The 25,417-nt window shown below is 37.7% G+C and overlaps 1 protein-coding gene across 1 annotated transcript in view; it reads right to left on the bottom strand.

The window, feature by feature from the left end:
- Positions 1-580: 580 nt before the first annotated feature.
- The window catches only part of OXCT1 (3-oxoacid CoA-transferase 1), a 134,515-nt gene continuing 109,678 nt past the window's right edge, over positions 581-25,417 (bottom strand). Inside the window, exons 15-17 of the mRNA XM_025436280.3 lie at positions 16,523-16,603; positions 9,435-9,536; positions 581-2,549 (exon numbers count right to left, since the gene is read on the bottom strand). Coding sequence (XP_025292065.1) covers positions 2,508-2,549; positions 9,435-9,536; positions 16,523-16,603 — 225 coding nt within the window. The 3' untranslated portion in view covers positions 581-2,507. The remainder of the gene's footprint in view (positions 2,550-9,434; positions 9,537-16,522; positions 16,604-25,417) is intronic.

Here is a 25,417-nt window from a genome sequence, read left to right as displayed (position 1 = left end):
ACTTCCATTGGAATAACTTTCAAAGTTGTGTTGAATATACTGACAATGTAAAAAAAATAAAACCTCTAACCACAGCCTTCCTACCCACTGGTAACACAGGTAATTGCTCTTATATGTGTTCTCTGGGCCCAGCTACAAGCAGTTTTACACATATTCTGTCTGTATCACCTCTGCAGGAGACCAGATCCCTCCCAAGACTCAAGAAGTACAAAAGCTGTTTGAGTTCATACTTTGGTTGCAGATGACAAAAACCGACAAAGACCCACCCCAAGTGAAATGGGAGACTTGTGGGCTCATACAAAAACATGGCTGGAGGGAAGCTGGCCTGAGGCATGTTGAGAACCAAGAACCCAAATCCCACTAGGATGCTCCTTACTTAGAACTCAATGCACCTGTATTTCAGCTTCTTCATGTCCAAATGGACCTTAGCTGGCAGGATGTGTGTATGTATGCATTTGTGAGAGAGACACAGAGAGAAGGGGAAAGGGGAGTGTTGGTGAAAGATGCACATTTCATTTATTCTTTCATGAGAAATTACGTTCTTTGGTGAGATAAACAAACAAAAAAAGCAACAACTTGATAAGAAGAAGTATGTGAACGATTTATTGTTGGTCTTTCCATTAAGCTCTAGTATATTTTCCCAAACAAGAAAAAGGACAATCACAGTGATCTACATCAGTTTGGATTATTTACACTATATCTTAATGTGTCCAATATCTATGGAATTCTTTAATCAAGAATATAAAGTCATCTACTTAGGTTTTACCACTCAAAGTTGGGAACATTCTTAGAATCATATTATCCTAAAGTAATGGATTGGAATTATAAGCAACCAAGTCTGCAAATATAGCAACCATCAATAACACACATTTTTCCAAATTATAATTCTAACAGATATGTATTCTTCTCTGGGCCTCACAAATTCCAAGAGAGTCCTTTTTATCAGTACTGGGAGAATATGCCTTCAATCCTACAGCCAGTCAGTTAAGACTATATTAGAGAGTGTGATACTAAAAAATCCTCTCTCCCCTCTAATATGATACATGACACAATTGTAGTTCTACCTGAAGATTGGGTGAGTTTTAAAGATAACCATCACCCAAAAATATGCATAAAATTCCTATATCTGGTGCCAGAGCAATGATATATTGCACTATGTGCCTACCTCTGTCCAGAGGACAGCCGTCTGACCCATTTTTAGGCTATCTAGACCTTTTCCCCATTTGATACTCAGGAGCTTAGAGTATCCCTTGGGGCAAACGGGTGGTAAGGATGACACTTCTGAGGACAACTTCCTTACACAACCCACTTCACCATGTTTATTCTTTTAACAATAAAAATTCACTGTTCTTCAAATCCTTGACTTGCTCATCAGCATTTCCTCTATTTGTATAAAGCTAAATTAAAAGTAGTTTATTCAAGGAAATAGCCTAGGCAGAAAAAAGAACTGTGTTCTGTAGAAAAAGGCATTCAATATTTAGAAACTTTTCGAAACAGAAATAAGAGAGCTTGAAAAGAAAGAAAAAAATAATTTTTAATTCTGTTGTTATTGTGACTGGATTCATGATAAATTACCCCACAGCCCCTTGTGGCCTCAGAGGTGGTCTGTACAAGTAGCCCACTAGGCCTCAATAACATGGAAAAAGCCTCTTAGGGACCCCTCTGAATACACACAAATATTGTAATATTTTAAAATGATAAAACTGACTAAATCAATTAGGTTTACAACCCTCTTCTCCGGATAAACCTTAGTCTTTGGCAAAGCACAGATGGTTGGTTTATAAAGGCAACTTCTTGGTTGGACATCAGCACCAAAAGACCTTGTACCCCTTGGTCTCTCCTATAAACCAGTTACTTCTTCTATACAGAGATGTTCCTGTTTGCCTTACTGCGCATCTATTTAGTTATACAAATAAGGGAGGATAAGGGATGCTTTAGGGAAATAAGATGCAATCACAAAATCAGAGGCTCTAAAAGAAAAGTCACAGGAGGCCAAAAGAAAAACATTATCATTATGACAGCATGTCTCCTACTCAAAATTCACACATATGTTATCAATCAAGACTAGTACAATGCTGCCTTGGGTATACTCTGGGTGGAGTTATTTTTCTCCTTCATTCTTTTTTTTACATGTTATGATTTAGTTAGGAGGAAAAGAACATCAAAGAAAGTCTTCCTAAGGGCCCATCTGAGTATAATTAAGTGTACCTATCACAAAAGACAAAGATAAATCCAATGTGAGCACCAACTGTAAAGATAAGCCTTCTCAGCACTTATAAAACAAGTAAGATAATCATTTATATATATATTTTTGTCTTTCATTAAATGTCATAGCACACTTGAGAGAACAAAGTCTATATGGCCATATGTAGTATAAAATGCTTAAAGAAAACTAGTCAAAAACTGCTCATGAGATATACAATTATGATTACTGATATCTTTTCAATGAAATCCTATGTGATTAAAATGAAAAACACGCGGTGTGGGACAAATGTCTATCCCGCATTTCAAGTTGTGATCTGCTGCATTGGCATGAGTTTTGGTGAAACCTGGTAAAAGAAAGAGAAAAAAAAATGACCAAATTGTAAAAATAACCACATGGCATAAACAACTCCAAACTTGAATGATTTTGGCAACAAACAGCCTTGCCATGGACATCACCTAGAGTTTCCTCATTATTTTCCACTCTAAACCAACTAGACAGACTTTTCGATTTACATTTTGAGCGTTTCCTCATTAGTTTCCATTCTAAATCAATTTGATAATTTTTCTGTTTACATATTGTGTAGTTAGTAGTTTGTAACCTTTTTGCACATTATAGTTCCTAAATTAAGGATCGTTAAGACTGGCAACAAGTAGGGGGTGGAGAAGGAGCAGATGGAGACAATAAAGGGTTCAGATAACCAAGCTCTCCACTGAATGGAACACTGAGCTCTGAGACTGATTCCTCTGAGACTACTTAAAACAAGACACTGAGAAAAGCACAAGTCTTAAAATGATAAAAATAAGTCATCAATTCACAATTTTGTTAAGAAACAATATAGTCATTGGATAAACTGGATATATATGAATGAAGAGAAGTATGATGTGGCAAATTTTATCAGAAATTTCATATTCAGAATGGAAATGATATAAAGGCAGTAAAAAGATTCCAAGTTGTTTTTAAAAAGGAGGTAATAGCATTACAAATATTAAAGATTGACCATAATTATCAATATACAGAATAGTACATGCATTCCTACAAGCCTTGAAGCAGAGAAAAATGAGGGCAGGTCTAGATCAATGGTAGAGGTGGTGGAAGAAGAAAGAAACTTAGCCAAACTGTAAGTGGTTTAGCTTAATTTTGACTGTATCTTTTGACTTAGTATCTTTCAAGGTGTAATGCCAGGTAGAGATGTCTCTGTTCAATCTGGCAAATATCCATTGAATCCTAGTAAGGAACAGTGCCCATGTAAAGCACAATAAGAGATATTAGAATTCAAATGATTTTTTTGAGCACCTCAAGAATGAAGTGATGGAAGTGAGCATAGCTGGCACTCTGCCTTCCAGAATAAACAGTTAACATTTTGTTTAATTAATGACAAAGGAATGAATCAAGGATTAAATAAGCTTCAGAAAACCAGAAGAACAGTTTTAATAGAGGTTAAGATAGTATTAAAAATAGAAGGAGTAGGCAATTATTTGGCTGTGATGAGGTTAAATATTTTTAGTTCACTTATAAATTGTTTCTGTATTAACTCTTCACAATGTCAAGAGTTAATGCCCCCTTTTCCATTTTTCTACTCAAAGAATGACATGATCAGAATAATGGCTTCATATATAGCTTAAAATAAATGACAGCTCATTCAGACTTGCCAGTTCCAAGAGCAGATATATAATAATAGACAAAATAATAGACATACAATAAATAGACAAAAATCACAGCCCACATGTGCACAGATCTTCAACTCTACTGAAAAGAATAAAAGGCATATGGCTTTGAGTATTTAGAAAGTGTGTCTCACAAACAACCCATTTTCTTTTTTTAAACAACAGAGCATCTGTAGAAATAATTTAATGAAATAAAACTATATTTCTGGGAAAAAGATAATTTCCAATAGATGCTTTGTACCATTTCCTTTAAAAGGAAACTGGACATCTTAATTTTATAAACTAAACATCTGATAATTTTCCTTGGCATATTGACCTTGTTTTGGGTTCTTACTATCATTTGTATCCTCAATGTGGACTCTGACCTCTATGAAAAAAGAAAAAGATGAAGCTTTATGTAGATTGATTTGGCCTATTTTTGTCATGAAAAACATCTACCTAAAAACCATTTTTCATCCTGTTCTCTCACAGTCTCATCAACATCTTAAACTCATCTTAAGCTCAAGCAAGATTATCCCACTAAGGTGATCTACAGGGCGGCATAAGACTATATGATTTAAGCATAGAAAGTAAGCCAACAATTTATCTTCCCAGTCCATTGAAATCCCAATGGTATACTGTTTAATTCTGGTATAATGTCAGTTCATAACAGGTACTGAGTATAAATTTATTCAACTTAGCAAAGAATATCTACAGCTGACTTCTTTCATATTTCACTGCAAACATAAATAAACAGTATTCTTTTTTTTTTTTAACCATGATTTCTCTCTTTATTCAGAGGCCACATTGTACATCTGGGTATAGCAAGAGCTCTTCAAAACTCTTCCAAAAAGTACTTTTTATCATTACAATCAAATAGAACATTTTTCTAAAAGCTTGCCTTTTTGTGTCTCTCTGTCTGTCTTGGTCTCCCCATACCTCCAACTCAGGCCCTTCTTATTCTCCCTGTCAGGTCAGCTTCTTTTTTTTTTTTTAATTTATTTTTTATTGGTGTTCAATTTACCAACAAACAGAATAACCTCCAGTGCCCGTCACCCAATCACTCCCAATCCCTGCGCTCCTCCCCTTCTACCACCCCTAGTTCGTTTCCCAGAGTTAGCAGTCTTTACGTTATGTCTCCCTTTCTGATATTTCCCACACATTTCTTCTCCCTTCCCTTATATTCCCTTTCACTATTTATATTCCCCACATGAATGAGACATATAATGTTTGTCCTCCGACTGACTTACTTCACTCAGCATAATACCCTCCAGTTTCATCCACGTTGAAGCAAATGGTGGGTATTTGTCATTTCTAATAGCTGAGTAATATTCCATTGTATACATAAACCACATCTTCTTTATCCATTTATCTTTCGATGGACACCGAGGCTCCTTCCACAGTTTGGCTATTCTGGCCATTGCTGCTATAAACATCGGGGTGCAGGTGTCTCGGCGTTTCATTGCATCTGTATCTTTGGGGTAAATCCCCAACAGTGCAATTGCTGGGTCGTAGGGCAGGTCTATTTTTAACTCTTTGAGGAACCTCCACACAGTTTTCCAGAGTGGCTGGCCCAGTTCACATTCCCACCAACAGTGTAAGAGGGTTCCCTTTTCTCCGCATCCTCTCCAACATTTGTGGTTTCCTGCCTTGTTAATTTTCCCCATTCTCACTGGTGTGAGGTGGTATCTCATTGTGGTTTTGATTTGTATTTCCCTGATGGCAAGTGATGCAGAGCATTTTCTCATATGCATGTTGGCCATGTCTATGTCTTCCTCTGTGAGATTTCTGTTCATGTCTTTTGCCCATTTCATGATTGGATTGTCTGTTTCTTTGGTGTTGAGTTTAATAAGTTCTTTATAGATCTTGGAAACTAGCCCTTTATCTGATATGTCATTTGCAAATATCTTCTCCCATTCTGTAGGTTGTCTTTGAGTTTTGTTGACTGTATCCTTTGCTGTGCAAAAGCTTCTTATCTTGATGAAGTCCCAATAGTTCATTTTTGCTTTTGTTTCTTTTGCCTTGGTGGATGTATCTTGCAAGAAGTTACTGTGGCTGAGTTCAAAAAGGGGTGTTGCCTGTGTTCTCCTCTAGGATTCTGATGGATTCTTGTCTCACATTTAGATCTTTCATCCATTTTGAGTTTATCTTTGTGTATGGTGCAAGAGAGTGGTCTAGTTTCATTCTTCTGCATGTGGATGTCCAATTTTCCCAGCACCATTTATTGAAGAGACTGTCTTTCTTCCAATGGATAGTCTTTCCTCCTTTATCGAATATTAGTTGCCCATAAAGTTCAGGGTCCACTTCTGGGTTCTCTATTCTGTTCCATTGATCTATGTGTCTGTTTTTGTGCCAGTACCACACTGTCTTGATGACCTCAGCTTTGTAGTACAACCTGAAATCTGGCATTGTGATGCCCCCAGATATGGTTTTCTTTTTTAAAATTCCCCTGGCTATTCGGGGTCTTTTCTGATTCCACACAAATCTTAAAATAATTTGTTCTAACTCTCTGAAGAAAGTCTATGGTATTTTGATAGGGATTGCATTAAACGTGTAAATTGCCCTGGGTAACATTGACATTTTCACAATATTAATTCTGCCAATCCATGAGCATGGAATATTTTTCCATCTCTTTGTGTCTTCCTCAATTTCTTTCAGAAGTGTTCTATAGTTTTGAGGGTATAGATCCTTTACATCTTTGGTTAGGTTTATTCCTAGGTATCTTATGCTTTTGGGTACAATTGTAAATGGGATTGACTCCTTAATTTCTCTTTCTTCAGTCTCATTGTTAGTGTATAGAAATGCCACTGACTTCTGGGCATTGATTTTGTATCCTGCCACGCTACCGAATTGCTGTATGAGTTCTAGCAATCTTGGGGTGGAGGCTTTTGGGTTTTCTATGTAGAGTTTCATGTCATCGGCGAAGAGGGAGAGTTTGACTTCTTCTTTGCCAATTTGAATGCCTTTAATGTCTTTTTGTTGTCTGATTGCTGAGGCTAGGACTTCCAGTACATATTGAATAGCAGTGGTGAATAAACAGTATTCTTATTTAATTTTTTGCCACTGGTGTTTTAGGTGTATTCCTAATTACACCAAGGCCCTTGGGAATAGGAACTATACCAATTTGTTCTATTTTATTCATATTTCATAACTCAATATGGGACACAACTGGATGTTTAATAAATAATCAGGGATTACTAATGACCTCTGGAAGTTTACTTTACACCATATGATGTTCAAATATGGACTCAAATTTAAAAACATTTTTTTAATTAAAAAAAAAACAGAAGGAAATATTATTTTTCAAAAAAGTCCACAGACATATATGGTAAAGAAAAAAACTATTTTATGTAACATAAGCATGTATTAAAGAAGAAAGAAATGAATAACCATTTGAATTAACTACACAGTGGAAAGAGAGACTTTGGAGACAATTCAATTTAAGTGGTGGGATATCATTTTCCCCTTTTCTTTCTACTTTGGCACATCAAGTAACTGGCAGTAACACAGTGAATGATATACAGAAATTTGACATTTTCATTAACTGGTCACAGCTTTAGTATTAGAAGATGTTAGCTAAACATTTTCAAAATTACTTTGACCTAGGTTTTTACCTGCCCCCCATTTTTTATGCAAAAACCTGGTAGTCTAACTATTCCCTTCTAGAATGTTTATTACCAGATACACAGCAAAGACTGAGTGAGTCTTTTCTCAAGAAGAAATTCTGACTAACTTATATAAAGTCACATAGAGACTAAAATACTGCCCATACAGTAATAATCATATGGAATAGCCTCTAAAGTATGACATGAAGTATCTTCTGAATTATCAAGTAAGGAAATGTTATCTTCAAGGTAATTTTATGATTAAATGTATTTTATCGATAACCCAGCTATTCCACAGAACATGTTATTAATTAGAACATTCCAGTCCCTAGCATTACAGAAAAACAATCTGCTCTATGTGATTTCATCTGTCAGGGTCTAAAGAGATGCCATTGATCATCAGATCCTCAAAAGCGAGTTCTTTTGTTGAGATGGTTCAGCTGCTACCACACCTTTTCATTTTCAGGACAATGCTAACATACAAATTAACATTTTATCTCAACAGCCTAATTTGGAGGAAACACGATTACATGTCAATGTCCAAAGAAAAGGAGGGGTGATATGGTACTAAAACAGAAACCAGAAGTATTTTTTGGTGCACCCGGACATGAAAACTACCACTTAAAAGAAAATAAAAAAAAAGCAAACACTGTAAAACTCTACCTTTTTCATCTTGACTTACTTATATATGAATGGGAAAAAAAAAAAAGATAGTAAGGGTCCTTTCTTTGCATACTCTCTTTTGTAGCAAAGAATTGAACATGACGTGGATTTCAAAATGGTTACCTTATGAAGAAGAGGTTAACTTATCCGCAGAGGGAAAACATACAAAGAAGAGCTGATATGTAAGAAGAATTGTTTGTTTTTATCACTGGAGTAAGGAATTCTAAATAGTTCAAGTATAAACAAATCTCTTTTTTCCCCCCAGGGGTTACTGAAAAGCTAATTAAAGATGTGCCTTTTGTGCTAGGTATTGCTGACAGACTTCTTTTTTCCAAAGGGAAATTCAAAAAAGGTTAATAGACAAAGACCCTCATACAGGACCAGAAACAGTTATATGTGGATAATGAATTATGCAGCAAAATTGTTTTTACAGACATTTGTTATGCACTAATAGGTACCAGCCAAGCATGTAGTACCTAAGGAAGAAGTCTATGAAATATATGCATGATTTATCGAGTAAGTTTTGTTAAATTGCTTTCTCTAGTTTGGGTAGCTGCAAATTTCTTCCCATTACAAATAGATTTCACTTTAAGTAGTAGATCCCTTCTTAGAAAGGTATGTGAGAAGCAAATTCTTTTCCTGCAGGTTTTCAGAGACTTTTCACCTTTACTTTTGATTAACTTCAAATGGACTGAGCCATCCTCTCAATTCCCATTAGGTAGGAGACCAGTGATTCATTAACAAGCACTTAAAGAGTGATTATGTTATAATAGTATTCTCTTCATTTTAAAAAGAGATTTGGGATTTCTTAAATATATACTCCCCTAAAGTATTATGTGCTTTATAAGTCTTAATTTTTATGCCCTAGGTTTTTCTTTAAATACAGGATATACCTATTTTGTGACTATAAGTCAATGTCAGAGCTCAACACTCTAATATGTTCAATGGATGGAATAATCAGGCATCAAAGTTAATCAAAGAGAAAGCCATAAGTCATAGCTAAGTTTAAAATAAGGCAGTACCATTTCTCCACGTGTGTGGCTCAAATTTTCGAGTTAATTTAGCCTAGCCTAGCCTAGTTCCTGTTTCCAGCAGCCCCTGGTGGTTCTGACTCCTGAGCCAAACACTGGCCGTGAGTCAGAGCCCGCTCCTGCTCCCACCTGCTCTCATCTGAAGGCACCCTCCCTTTCACTCCTGTTCTCTGTAAAGGTCAACTCCAAAAATGATCACAAATTAATGGTTCATGTCCTGTAAACACCCATTAATCAAGCCCATGATATAGGACAAGTGGCTGGATTTGTTCACAGAAACACTTACTGCAAAATCACACCCGGTGCTCTTTTTTATGTCATCCACAGTCAGGCCTTCCCAGAGTTCAATCAGAGTCAGGCCTTTCTTGTTGTCCACATCAAACACAGCCTGTTGGAATCAAGAAAATGATGACAATTTCTATTACAGTAATTATTTTATAATACAAAACAGAAATAACCTCTCAAGTTCTTAAAGAAGAGACAAGATCCAGGACAAAAGACTCTGAAAATCAGCAATGAGAAAATGTCAACTCTAACAATTATATTTTGGTGCGAATAAATGCCAACTCCCTAATCGGCAATTAGCTGCAGAGCACTGTTGATGCCAGAAAATAAATGAGTGTTGACTATTGATGGCACTTGCCACTTCTGTTAACCAATTTTTGTTGTTGTTGTTTAACTACTTTCCTTTAGTCAGGTCTAACACTTCTGGTCAAAATTTCAATTACATGAATAACGATGATTTGAAGAAAGAAAGGAATGAAGAAAAGTAGGGAGGGAGGAGAAATTTGGAAGGCAAATGCACAAGGATGGTGGGGAGAGCTGGGTAAAGAGTTACAGGAAATAAAAGGCAGGCAGGCACTCGGAAGTGCCTGTGAGCAATTATAAATGGAGAGTTATCCTGATCCTGAAAGATCAGCTAAATATTACAACTTTCCCTTAAGTCCTGTGAAGACATACAGGTCCAAGAGGATATCATGAGAATCTCTCTCTGGTATGCACACCAAATGAAGAAAGATGCTTATGTTTAAGACAAACATGAGAAGGCGAACCTCCCACTGCAAACTTTCCTTTACAACATTCTGGTTGGTACCACCACATGATGGTAGTGCCAACTAGTATACTGTGACCTCAGGAGGCTGACTCAATTTATCGTAACTGATTCAGGACACCTGCTGTTACACTATGCAATATGACAACCTGAGTGGAAGGGACTGACAAAGTCATTTAAGATAACCTCCCACTCAGGAATCCTTTAAAACATTCTTCTGAGATGGTCACTGGGGGCTTTCTGTTAGGAAGCTTTCTGTGTCAGCAGGCCCATTTGCCTCAGGACAGATTAGATGATCAATGCATGGGAAGCTCTGACCATGAGAGCCCCAAACTGCTTCCCCCCGAATTCCACTTGCTGGATCTATAAGTTGTTTTCCAGAGCAACAGACACTATTCCCTCTCTTGGCTTTCACAGTCAGTTTCCTCTTACCCAGATTTAATTATGTTTCCCATATCCCTCTTCCCCTCCAATTTACCTTATATTCACAACTATTATTCACAGGCTGATCTTTATTTTCAGCTAGCTTGGAAGTCAAACCCTAAATTGCCATTTTAAACAGATTCCCGGTTAGGAGGCTTAATTTGAAGATTCAGCCCCATGTAGAGTAAAAGGACTCTGGCTTTCAAGCTAGACTGGAATTCCAGCTCTGCCACACACTAGCTAATTGGTCTTTGGTGAACCAGTCTTTGCATGTATACATGGATATCAAAAAACCCTATCTCCCAAGATCCTTATGCAGGACAAATATAATAAACATCCTCTGAGTACCTAGCAACATGCCTGAGACATAGCAGGGGCACCATAACTGCACGCTCTTTCTCCTTAATAGCTTAACTTATCGCCACTTGTGTGTGAACTCAAATCAAAGACCTGAAATGTTTATTCTTCTCCAGTCAACTAATTTTTTTCCCCACAAGCAAAATATTTTTTAAAAATAATAAATTTATTTTTTATTGGTGTTCAATTTGCCAACATACAGAATAACACCCAGTGCTCATCCCGTCAAGTGCCCCCCTCAGTGCCCGTCACCCATTCACCCCCACCCCCGTCCTCCTCCCCTTCCACCACCCCTAGTTCATTTCCCAGAGTTAGGAGTCTTCATGTTCTGTCTCCCTTTCTGATATTTCCTACCCATTTCTTCTCCCTTCCCTTCTATTCCCTTTCACTATTATATTCCCCAAATGAATGAGACCATATAATGTTTGTCCTTCTCCGATTGACTTATTTCACTCAGCACAGTACCCTCCAGTTCCATCCATGTTGAAGCAAATGGTGGGTATTTGTCATTTCTAATGGCTGAGTAATATTCCATCGTATACATAAACCACATCTTCTTTATCCATTCGTCTTTTGATGGACACCGAGGCTCCTTCCACAGTTTGGCTATTGCCCACAAGCAAAATAGTAAGAGGACCAGCGATACCTGCATTCTCTATTTCATGCATCCATAGATGATGACCTGATTGATTTTACTGGAAAAGAGGATTTAAATTTTGGAGGAAATATTCTGGCAAATTATCTTCCTGTTTGCACATTTTTATATTCCTAAAAAAACCCTCTTTTTCCAGGTTTTTTTTCAGCAGAAATATGTGTTCTGAGAGGGGAAAAAATGGTCATTTTGGAATGTCTGAATGCTGCATTAGATTATTTAATTTTAAAATGACAACTTTAAAAAAATTTTAAATGGACACTTTTGCTTTGCAGAAAATGTGTCTGGAACATTATTCATACTGATTTTCCTTTTCCTGCATTATGAACAACTATAAATTTATCAAAATGGAGCAAATAAAAAAAAGAGCCTCCAGACTGTGTTATTAAGAATAGGCAGGGAAGGATTTGAGAAGATAACTGTGATATCATGAATATAAGGCTTCAGTGATCAGGGAGAGAAAAATCTATGGCTTTTAAAAAACTTTTAACACCTTTACCAAACCCTAATTAGTTCTCAAGGTCATATACTGAAAAGCCAAGCATCTATTATTAAAATGAAGGAAATTTACTTTTGAAATATTTAGGAAGATTTCCATTTAGCGGTGTAAAGTAGAAACAAAACCTTGATAAAAATGGAGACTACATTACAGATAAAGCAGTTAATCATAGCCCAGCTTCTGGAGAAGAAAGCATCTTTCACAACCTCATTCTAGCAGCCCCAAACTAGGAAATCAGGGTCAAAACATCTCCAAGGCCTCTTTCAAGTGGCAAACCAATGGTATCTTCCTCAAAGTTGAAAATGGAATTCTAGTACCACATCTGCCACGGCAGGGCTTAAAGCATTCACTGCCCTTAATGGTACTGCATCTTCATTCACTCATTCAACAAAGATTTCTTGAGTACCTACTGTGTCTAGAGCACAGGGGTAAATATGCACTATTCCCTTACCTGAAGTTCCACGGCTGCCTTTCACTTTGTCCATTTTTTGCTATCCAATGTCATCTATAGTAAAGGTTCCAATTATCCCCATATGCTAATACTTCCACAAGTTTAGTTCAATACTGACTTCCTTTCTGAGCTCCAGACCCACAGCTCTAATTGTTTATCAGAAATCTCTGACTGGAAGGACACCTGGATGGTCCACTGGGTTAAGCATCTGCCTTCTGCTAGGTCATGATCAGGGTCCTGGGATCTAGGCCTGTGTCAGGCTCCCTGCTCAGTGGGGAGTCTGCTTCTCCTTCTTCCCCCCTGCCCCCACCCATGCTCACTCTCTAACAAATAGATAAAATCTTAAAAAAATATATCTCTGACTGGATATTCAGGATGTTAACATGTTCAAGAATATCAAAGTGAGTAGTATATCCAAACAGAACCCATTCTTTTCCTATCTCCCACTGCTCTTCCTCGTCTCTTCCTACAGTCTCGGCTTCATTAGGAAATATTAGGAAGCATCCTCTGCTTTGGCAGCCATGTCCAATTCACCATCTAGCTAGGTTGAGTTCATCTTGGTCTCTCAAATCTGTCCTTCTGTCCTGTGGCTTACAACCTTGACATTTCTGGCCTAGATCACTGCAGGAGTCTTCTAACTGGACTCTGTCTCATCTCTTCTCTCTCTATTTTGCATGCATAAAAGCTACAGAGTTCGGGGATCCGTGGGTGGCTCAGTGGTTTAGCACCTGCCTTTGGCCCAGGGCACGATCCTGGAGTCCCAGGATTGAGTCCCATGTCAGGCTCCCGGCATGGAGCCTGCTTCTCTCTCCTCCTGTCTGTGTCTCTCTCTCTCTCTCTCTCTCTCTCTCTCTCATAAATAAATAAATAAATCTTTTCTTTTTTTTAAAAAAAGAAACTACAGGGTTCTTTCTAAAATGCACATCTAATTGATCTAAAAACACCGAAGGGCTCCCAACTGTCTTCCAGATAAAACCCAAATTTCTTAACAAGGCATTCACATTCATTCATTCACTCATTCATTTATTTTTAAGAGAGAGAGAGTGTGTGTGTGTGTGTGAGTAGGGATAGCAGAATGGGCAGAGAGAGAGGGAGAGAGAATATCAAGCAGGCTCCACGCTCAGTGAGGAGCCCTACATGGGGCTTGATCTCATGATCCTGAGATCATGACCTGAGCTGAAATCAAGAGTTGGAGGCTCAACTGATAGAGCCATCCAGGCACTCCCACATTTCTTCATAAATTTAGCCTTTCACTGTCTTTTCAATGGTAGCCTTTGGAGCTTGGTCTTGCCCTCACTCTACTCTGTTCCACTGGCAGGTCCTTGGGTAGGCTATTTATTTTGTAAACCACCATGATACTGCCTATTTTCTTTCCTTTGCACCTAGAAGGGCCTCTTTGGTCTTATTCTCACTTGTAAACTCCTACTTACCGTTCAAGACTCATCACTCATCTAATCAATTTTCTCATTAGGAGAAGTGGAGTACATTTATTCAACAAGCATTCACTGTGTACAGGCAAACATCATGCAAAATACTGGATAAACAGTAATGAGTGAGACAGGCAGAGCTCAGAGATTATTTTAATACAGTGGTCAGTGCTGAGTTAGGTCATGTTCTAGGATTCAGAGAAGCACCCACAAAGCTTTTGAAGAGATAGGGAAGACTCGAGAAAGAAAAATATAACTGAGACATAAAAAAATGAGCAAAAATGAGCCAGATATAAAGGGTGGGAAGAGCAATTCCAGGAAGAGAAACAGGATGTGCAGTCTCAGGAGAACACGGGGGTGGGGGGTGGGGTGGGGAGGTGAGGAAGACAACATAATTCGCACCATTTTAATACAGCTGAAGTGAGAAAGAGAGAAACAGAGATAGGAGAAGGAGAGTCTGTAAAATGCCTTGCAAAACACATGAAAAGTTTATATTTGGGGCACCTGGGTGGCACGGTTGGCTAAGCATCTAACTCTTGGTGTTGGCTCAGGTTGTGATTTCAGGGTCATGTGATGGAGCCCTGTGTCAGGCTCTGTACTGAGGGTAGAGTTTGCTTAAGTGTCTCCCTCCTCCTCCCTCCACACCTCCCTATTCATGCTCTGTCTCTAAAAATAAATAAATGATTATTTTTAAAAAAGGGAAGAAAGAAAATTTTGTATTTGATACCTTTAGCAGCTTTCCCGACACTCCCTAGGCTGTTGGGCAGCCTCCTTGCACATTCCTAACTCACCATCTGACACATATCACTATCCTGGCCCTTATCACATATACGGCTCAAACTACGGGTCCTGCTGGAGGCATGGTGGTGTCTAGCCTCCCTGAATGTGCTCCCTCGTGGCAGAGACTGTCTTTCTCTTTCCTGTAGCACACTGTTAAGAATACTCTAGTTCAGACAAAATGCTTACAAAATGCTTATTAAATGAATAAATGTATAAAACAATAATATGGATGGGAAGAAAGGATATTCGAGTTTTTAAATATGGCAGTAAAGTTAAATATGTTACATCACAAGGAAATGTAGGGGCCAAAATGAATGGTACATCACTGTAAGGATGAAGCCACAGATAGAGACAAAAACTCCACTAGACTCAAAGGCTGGACAGGGTTTGGGGAGGTAGAGTCATGTGGAAGGTCCTGCAGATCAGAGCACTGACCTGGTAAGGACAAGGCCAGAGCACAGACGGAATGCAGAGAGGGGAGGGGGCTTACTGAGAAGAAGAGCAAGTGGGGAATGTTGCTGGAATTATCCTTAGAAGGTTTACCACTTTTCAAAGATAACAGAGTCGAGGACTACATTGTCTTCACTTTCAAAGTAATGGATTCTTTCCCGTAAGTCCTATCACCTAGTTTTGGAAGGGTTCAAGAAGTGGTGAGATTTGGTGAATAAATGGTGAAATAAAATATTCTGCCCTTTTATCCAACTTCTGTTTTCCATAAGTAGATCTTTATGGAATTCCACTTAAACAGTCCTAGGGCAAGGCACCCTTTAGAACAGAATGCTGTTTAAAATGTGGCTCTGTAAAGTTTTTTTTTTGTGTTTGTGTGTGTAAAGAATTTTGAACTTCCCCCCTCACAGGGCTGCTTTAGGGTGCTTCTTACCACACCTCAGTGAGGGGCAGCAAACCAGACTCATGCCAGGATACTATCCCTGTGGCTCCAGCAAAAAGAACAGCATCCAAACAAACCAACCCTGATACAGATAATTTTGTTTTTTGGTTTTATCAAGAGATCGAATCCAAAAGACACCTTCCAGGCTCCCATCTGAGAATTACATCATTCTAACATCCTAGGTTCAAATCTGGGTCAGAAAAATGACTACAGACAACTGTCAGTGAGGCTGCTCTCAGATCTGAGCAGCTCTGAGTTGTACCATTAGCCAACATTTTCCAGCTAAGAAAAAAAATCTAGAGAAGCACTAAAATGGCTGGTGTGTTCTGAAGTCCACTTACAAAAGAGAACTAAAAGCATGCAAGAACCATAGAATAAATTTCTTGGCTCACTGTGGGACTTTTACTGCAATTTGAACCCACATGATTAAAATGGAATTTCAACTGACTCTCCCAAAATGAAATCCAACAATTTGCACTTGTGATTTGAGAAAGCAACAAAGAAAGGTAGGAATGATTAGTATATTCTTGATTTTATACGTATCATCCATTTTAGACATCTAATAGTCCAAGTAAAAGGATGAATAAAACTTTTGATTATATAAAGTTATCAAGGACAGCAGTTCAAGCCTGTATATGCATATTTCCAGACACTTGCACGTTAAGGATTCTACATTTAGAAACATTAAATTGATGAATTTTCCTATTCAGGCTACCCATGGATTAAATTAATCCTATGACTATCAACACAACACAGTTTTAGAGGGTAGCAAAAAATTTCTAAGAATGCCTTATAAATAAAAAAGTGGTGGTAGGCATTAGAGGGAATAAAAACAGGCACCGTACCTTTTCAGTAATGATGCGGTTGACACACTGCTTTCCGGTCAGTGGCAACGTACATTTCTCCATAATTTTATGTACATTTCCCTGTTTTAAAGAAGAAACATTGAAAAAAAAGAGTAGTAGTTAGGGAGCAATTCTTGTTTAGAAGTAGAATAACAATAGGACAAACAGGAACTATCAGAGAAATCATCTCCTAGGTACAGGCTATTTCAAAATGTTTGCACAGTCATGCTTTTGCTCTTTCTGGAGACAGCTTCTGTTCCTAAAAGAATATAGGAAGAATACCAAATGAATAGCCAAAGTCATAAACGACTTAGTTGGGAAACATGTTGCTACAAATTGGACTTCTCAAGTCCCAGTCCTCCTATTCTAAAATTTCACTTCTAGTGTCCTGCTTATTTTTCTCTTTCAGGGAAGGAAGGGTCTCTTTGACATACATGAGCTACTATTCACCAAAGATAGGAAACACACAAGAAACACAAATGTATAATACCCTTTATAAAGTTAGTTTTGTTAGAAAAGTAAAACATACATGAAAACAGCAGTGCCTAGCCTCCCCTTTATAGTTAAACCTGTTCTCAACAGGAACCATTTTACTTTTTTTTTTTTTTTTAGCATTTTCTTTTATATCTCTACATATTTTCCTGTTACCTCTTCATTTTTAAATATCATGTTTACCATGCTATTTATTTCTTGTTTAATCTATTTTAGATATTATCTACTAACTTCTTATTGTGGCATATGAAGACTTAACTCTCTTATAAAACCCTATTCTCCCCATTCTCTGCAGTTCTTCAGTAGAGCTGGGTCACAATTTGTAGTTAACTTCCTGGTTAGAATGGACATCACTCTCCCTAAATGACCATGTAATACAGTTCACTGCAGGGCCAGGCAGTGTAGTATACCATGATTATATTCACATTCTCATACAGTTATTTGCTTTTCCTGGAGTTTGTCTGAGACTCAGTTTGTTCACATTAGTAAAATGTATGAGCTGGCTGAAATCTGTATTTTTTCAGTTTCTTTTAGCTACTGTACCCTTTCTTCAAACATAAAATAAAAAAGTATTAAGAGTAAAAAGCATGGTATTTACACAAAGAAAGCAAAAACACTAGCTTGAAAAGATATGTGCACTTCTATGTTTATTGCAGCATTATTTATAATTATTTATAAGATAGGGCAGAAACTAAGTGTCCATCAATAGATGAATGGATAAAGATGTGGTTACATGGTCACATACACACACATACAGAGGAATATTATGCAGCCATAAAAGGAATGGGATTCATGTTATTTGAGACAACATGGATGGACCTAGCGGTTACTATGCTAAGTGAAATAAGTCAGACTGAGAAATACAAATACCATACGACTTCAGTCATAAGTGGAATCTAAAAACAAACAAACATGAATAAACAAAAAGCAGAGTCAGACCTATAAATACAAAGAGCAAACTGATGGTTACCAGATAGGGGAGTACGGGGTTGGCAAAGTGAAGAAGAGTGGGAGGTACTGGCTTCCAGTTACAGAATGAATAAGTCATAGGAATTAAAGACACAGCATAAGGAATACAAGGAGTACAGTCAATGATACTACAATAGATACATGTATGAGGACAGATGTACATTATGCTATGCTCACCAGAGCATACAAACTTGGTGAATCACTATACTATACATCTGACACTCCTGTAACATTGTGTGTCAACTATACTAAAAAAAAAAAAAAAAAAAGAATGGGAAGCAGTCCCCCCGCCCCCCATTATCCCCCTTCCCCACATCCCAGATATAGAGGTGGCCTCTGGGTACATGTATGGAACACAGCTGTAAACATTAGCTCTGATGATCTGATTATGATAATGATTAAACTCTTTTCTAAGTATCAGGCAACAGGAGCCTAAATTAGTATTTCCCTTGAGGCTGAAGGCTACCCCATCATATTATAGATCTTCTATTAAAAAATGGCAAAATGCTTCTATTGTTTCTTTTTGGATCTAAAAACACCACACATGATGTCATCATCATCTTTAGCTATCTGGCTGTTTTACTACTAAAATATGCACCTGCTACCTGGTTTATCTTTCTCTCAAGATTTCTGTCAGACCAAGTATACAGTTATAAGCAAGGACTTTCAGATAACTGTGTTTAATTTAAAAGATTTTGCTCCTTGTGATAAACTGTCAATTCACCAATGCACCAGGAATTAAAAGATTTTAGTGTACTTACCCCAGTGCATGGCATAAAAAGTATTCTGTATTTTTTGAATAAATGAATGGGGAGGAAAATGGAAGGTCTGTTGGGAATCCCAGATGGATTTCAAAACGACAAACTATTACTCTATTAATCAAAATGAGTGCAAAATACATATAGAATAGACATTACACCTTTAATAACAAGTTATAGGCTTCTGAATCTTACTGTATAAGAATATTTATAACTGTAGAAATAAAACCTCATTTTCATTTCATTTTTAATGCTCTATTTTCCCTTCCAGTTTCAAAGAAAGTTTGCACGTGTCAGAGAAGCTTAATTAAAGAGCTGAAATTAATGATGAATATTCAAGCTTGTACAGTTGTCAGGTCTCCTTACATTTAATATAACTCAAATAAGGCATGTCACAATGAATTCCGGGCCTGCCTGGGAACAAAGTGAACAATCTGTGGGCCTCTGAAGAACATTTTTTTGCAGGGTGCTCTTACTTTGTTCTCATTATTTGAGCAAGATCTGCATCTTGTGTGAAAGTAACTACTTGGATTTTAATGAACAACCAACTCCATTTTAGGAGGAATTAGGAATTTTAACTGACAGAACTGGCTGCATGCTGCCAGTAGAGACCTTTTATAGACTATCCACTATATAAACAGTATAGCCTATGGTTAAGAGTGTGGCCAGAGCCAAGGAACCTGAAGGTAAAGTCTGGCTCTGTTCCATGCTGGCTGTGCAAAGTTCCTATGCCTGCACTGCCCCATCAGCCTTACCTTGTGGGGTTACTGCAAAATGAGATACAAGTGTCCAGCACTTAATCAGTGCTCAGCAAGTGTTTGCTACTATTGTTTATACAAAACATATTTAACATGTCTACTAGGGAATTCCTTAGGAGCTCTTAAACTCCTATTTGAAGTTAGACATGTAATTATGCAGAAAATGGCCTAAGCACAATTCCTGAGACCCAGAGAGCTAATGAAACCATATATGGCTGGCCTAGGACGCTGGCAACAAGGGCATTCTTGCAGTGAGAACAATGTAGCTGGAGGACTCCATTCGCATTTAGCTCTAAGACACAACCCAGATCAAGGAAAAAGAAAAAACGAGAGGCAAAAAAATAGAAAAATGTCACAATTTCAATATTCAAAACAGATTAGCTATGAAGCCAAAACAGGACTAACCTCTACTTTAGCGCTCTATTCTAACCATGCTGGGCTGAGCCTTACAATGTGGCATGGAAGCTGCATAGATCAATGATTCACAAAGAAGCTGAGCTTTTAACCTTTCAAAATAAATCCTAAAAAAGAGATACAGTGTAGTCCAAAGACTATTTTTCTCTTTCATCTGTCTTTGAATGGTCTGTTGGGTCCCTTCAATTCTCTGTGTTGTGGTTTCCTCTATGATGGCCTTGTCTTCTTCCCTGATCACTGATCACTGGAGGAATTACACAAAACGACTGAAAGGGCAGTAAAGTAGGAGAGGTGGAATCTACACACAAATATTTAGCATCAGTGGGGTCTGGTGCATCCTTCTCATTCTGCTTCTTTCTGTCTTCTCCTGTGAAGAAATGCCAGAAAAAGCAGAGGAGCGAATACAAAGTGCAGCATTAAAAATGTTGTGACTAGCCCCGAAGGCTCCTGATTTCATCATGCCCTTTTTATTTTATTGCTAACTTCATTATAACCTTGATGAAGAACTAAATCTCTTTCTTCCATCTGCTTCTCTCGTTTTTCTCTTCTTCCCCCCTTGATTCCTTACAGACTTCATACAAGACCTGGGAAGTCACTGTTTTCTTTTTAAATGACTTAGGGTCTCAGTACTTTCTATTATTTGCCTCATGGTGATTTCTCTTTAATTCTTTTTTTTTTTTAATTTTTTTTTTTTAATTTTATTTATTTATGATAGTCACATAGAGAGAGAGAGAGAGAGAGAGGCAGAGACATAGGCAGAGGGAGAAGCAGGCTCCATGCACCGGGAGCCTGACGTGGGATTCGATCCGGGGTCTCCAGGATCGCGCCCTGGGCCAAAGGCAGGCGCCAAACCGCTGCAACACCCAGGGATCCCTCTTTAATTCTTTAGATATCTGTGTGAAATCCTGCACCTAAATTCTTCAGTAACAAACAACTCCAGTTAAATGATAATAAATCACTTTTGTTATCATGAAGGTAAGCTTCACGTTATCATAATTAACTTAATCCCAAACAAAAAGCTCGCTTTTTCACAACAGGATGATTTTTGCATTTGATATCAGCATTTTTATTCACCTGAGGCAACAGAGCGTGCATGTAGTAAGATTTTGTTTTACATAAAACACCATCTTATGCCTATCTTTTCTGTTACATGCTTTTTAAATGTGGCTACAACATATTCTTTGTTCAAGAAACTTCTTTGGGAAAGCTCTAATGATCAAGTGCAGAGAAGGCAAATTCTAAAAGTTGGTTCTTTAAGGAACCAAATCTTAAAGCCTTTTTTTGTTCATGCTACCGGAAACAAACACCACCACATACTCCATCACCCCACATTCAAATGGTAACACTCTCCCTATTCTTCAGGACTTACTGCTTGAATATTGTAATTCTGATTGAAGGAACTCCAACAGAGCTAGCGTTGTAAAATACCATGTGACTGAGTATCTAAGGACCACTGGAGGCTGCTTTCTAGTCTCAAGATACTTGAATATTCCCAACGTATTCGAGCTCACTAGGAGAAGCACAGCCAGCAGAAGTGTGTGACAGGGCTTATAAGACTTTGGGGAGATAAATAAAGGTATGATCAAAGGGAGAAGCAAAGACATCTCAGGACTGCAATATGAAGCATACAAATTTGTAAGTCAAGAGAGAAGCAGAGTGAATTACGGTTATTCTATCTTTTCTGGTTACTCCTTCCTAAAGCTTCAGGGCTGGCATTAACTCACTCAAAACAGGGGCTGCATAGGCTGAACTTTTACAAGAGTATATGCAATACTTTGGTGGCACAACGAAACCTATGACAGATCTCTCTTTGGGCTTTTGCCAAAACATAATAAAAGAAGCCTGAATGTCACTGTCCCTTGCGTTTCCTTCTCCCCACTGATCTCAATGCTTAAACCAAGTGAAAAGCAGCTTCTATATTACAGACACATACCAACACACATCTCACAGACATAATCTATTAGGGAATGTCATATTACAAAACATAGTACTGTCAGATCACTATGACAATTGGTGTGGTAAGCAGAAAAGAAAAATGGGATTGGCTAACTAAAGGAAATCGGGGTGTGCAGGGTAAAAGGACAAGATGATATGACTCACATGGAGTTTATGCTCCTGGGGTATTTTTGGCCTTTGCACAGCACTTATTTGGTAGGGATTCCAACAAAGCACAAAGGACTTAAGTAGAAAGAGTCAGTGAGCTCTGAAGTAGAGAACAGGTGCTACTACAAATAGTTTTTATATGTGGATGTAATAACAGTTTGTGGTTACAGGCACATTCTCCAGGGGAAGGCTAACCAAATGAGACGGTACAAACAGCAAGGCAGTACCCTGAAAACAGTCTTCAGGGCTTTGAGATCTTAGACTAGAAGGCTGTTTTTCTTAAATATAACACAAAAATCTTTATCATGGCCTTTTATTTTCTCTCTAAAGGTTGCATCCTATGATCTCTAGCCTAAGGATGGTACAACCCAGGCGTGAACAGGAATGATTTTCTTTCCATTCATGAATTGTTGTGGTACACAGGAAAGCTTCTCTGTGAGTTAGTTTTCCTTTCAAGAACTGGATACTCAAAGCCTCAGAATTTAGATTTATTAGCTTAATTAAATTTCTATAAGACATTTTAAAGAGATTTATTGGTTGTTGGACTGTGTTCTGCTTTTTTTCTTTTCCATTATACAATTTTTTTTTGACAGGCATTTCCATCATTAACGGAAAAATAAAAAGGTAAAACCATGTAAGGATTTCTATTTTTTATTTTTATTTATTTATTCATGAGAGACACACAGAGAGAGGCAGAGACATAGCAGAGGGAGAAGCAGGCTCCTCATAGGATCCTGATGTGGGACTCAATCCCTGAACTGGGATCATGCACTGAGCCAAAGGCAGACGCTAAACTGCTGAGCCACCCAGGCATCCCAGATTTCTATTTTTTAAAGGTAAATATTTTTTTTTTCTAACAGATCCTAGTCACAAAATAGTCTTATTAACAAATTATAAATAAAATATTTACAAGTTTTTATGAATGAAAAAAATTAAACCAGCTGAAATCATATTAATTATAAATTATTCCAACAAAGAAATACTTTATTTACCTTGGAATATACTTCTCAATGCTGCTGAAAATTATTTTCAGGGAAAGAATGTTTCCCAGGGAAGAATTTTCTTAAAAAATCTTTCACATTTGTTGGCTTTTGGTAACACATTTGGTCCAAAATAAATAGGACTAATAAACTTCAACTACTTTTTATTATTTCTCTCCATAAAAAGTAAAGACAACATAAAACTGCATTCAAGATTTCTGTATGACACCTTTGCTATCAGATATAGATTAGACTTGATCAAAACTTATTCATAAAGATTTATTCCCAACATCCTAACAATATAATTATGATTCTTTTTATCCTTTCAGGATCCAGGCCTCCTACTGTAATAAAAATAAAATCTAAACCTGTTTTAGAAATAGAGCTTTCATTTATGTTCTCTACCTAAAATAGGTACCCAAGCTTTGCTTGTTTCCAATAAATGACAACTATGACTGAGTTTCTCTGTTTTTGTGCTCTGAAAGTTATACCCTTAGGAAACATTTCCAGTGCACAATACTGAGAACAAAACACTTTCTTTTATGTTGTTGGTGGTGATGGTACCTGCCAGACAAAAAAGCTTATTAAAAAAAATGGGAACCCAAAGGCAGGATACATGGATTCTTGGCTTGATTTTGCTCCTAATTTTGTACTTAACTTTTATGGGAATATTTAACCTCTATGACATTGAGTTTGTTTTCTTTTGCAAGGGAAACGACGAGACCTACCTCACAAGAGTATTGTAATGATAAGATGTGGAGGCAGTAGCAATGAAACTGCTTCAAAAAAGTTAAAAGTGCTCTACTTGTTCAAAGTATCATTTTTATTTGAAGAATTCATTAATTCAGCAAGTATTTACTGAGTCCTAATGTGCATCAGACATGATTCTCTTCAGCTCTTACAATGGATAGCACCCCTGCCCTCACAGAACTTACATTCTGGTGAAGAAGGTGATGAAGGTCCATCACAAGAGAAGGGTACTTCTGTTTTCTAGAATAGTTGGGGAAAAGCTTCTGTGATATCTTGAGCAGAGACCTGAGTGAACTGAGGGAGCAAGTGAAGTAGGTATCTGAGGAATAGCATTCTGGGCCTAGAGTAACAGGTATTTTTGCAGGTTATCTGTCTCACCAAAGCAGGAGGGCCTTAGGGGAAATTCAAAAAGGGAAAGTGAACATTCTGAGACCTGAAACTTCCAGAAAAGGGCAGATGAGGGTGAACACTGGTGCAGAGGTAGCTCTGGTGAGGACATAGCATCGTCCTCAGCAGCATGGGGTATGATGAACACAGACTGGACCCAACTGAGTGAGACTCCTAGCTCTATCACATACCTGGACAAGTTTCTCAACCTGCCCACATCCCAGTCTTACTGAAGAGGGTCACTGAGAAGCTGACGAGATTCAGTATGTGCAATGCCAAGCACAGGGACTTGTAGCTAATGAAGACTCAAACCGCTCCTTCATTTTCTTGCCATTTTTAGAGGGTGGAAGAAGGAGGACATGAAGGAGGAGATGAAAAGAAGCCTTAGAAAAAAAGGTAGCTAGACACCAAAAAACTCTGCCTAAAAAGAAGAAAATAGTAAAAATAACTTGCTTCTGTAAAAAATTTTAATAAGGGATTTCTTTCTTTCTTTCTTTTTTTTTTTTTTTTTTAGGAAATTGGTAGCTTCATTCTTTTTTTTTTAATTTTTTTTTCTTTATTTATTCATGATAGACATAAGAGAGAGAGAGAGAGAGAGAGAGAGAGAGGGAGAGGCAGAGACACAGGAGGAGGTAAAAGCAGGCTCCATGCCGGGAGCCCGACATGGAACTCGGTCCCGGGACTCCAGGATCACGCCCTGGGCCAAAGGCAGGCGCTAAACCGCTGAGCCACCCAGGGATCCCTAATAAGGGATTTCTAATCAAAAGTTTGAAGAATCATTTCTTTTCCTCTTTTTAGAAATTCTGGCTGAGATGAAAGAAAAGACTTTGGAAAAAAAATTGAGAGAAAGAGAAAGAATTTGCTAAATACAGGCCTCAATGTTTAGAAAACGAATGAACAAAAATAATCTAAAATGAGTCGCACTTCAATGCCTATGCATCAACATTAAAGTAACAACAAAAAGGAAGTCAGAATGAGTTTTCTCCAAATTAGACATTATGTTCCAGAAAAGATTTGGATTTGATTTGCATGCTTGGCATCCTTTTGCCTCTGAAACGAAGTATTCTGGATGCTTTTGCAAGGCATCTTTCGGAAGTCACCTGTGTTGGTTTCATTTCTATTGTTTCATATTTATGCTCTACTGCTCACTTTCCACTGTTTACAAAACAATTTAGGATATTTTCATATTTATTACAATTTTCACAACAAAACCATTTCATGGCACACATCACTCTAACAGAACTCCCTCATGGGAAGCAAGACAGATGCAAATCTTCCAGCTCC

Source organism: Canis lupus, chromosome 4 (assembly GCF_003254725.2).
Source record: "Canis lupus dingo isolate Sandy chromosome 4, ASM325472v2, whole genome shotgun sequence".
Classification (NCBI taxonomy): domain Eukaryota; kingdom Metazoa; phylum Chordata; class Mammalia; order Carnivora; family Canidae; genus Canis; species Canis lupus.
Note: the sequence above shows the minus strand (reverse complement) of the source record. Positions and strands in the feature narration are given on the sequence as shown.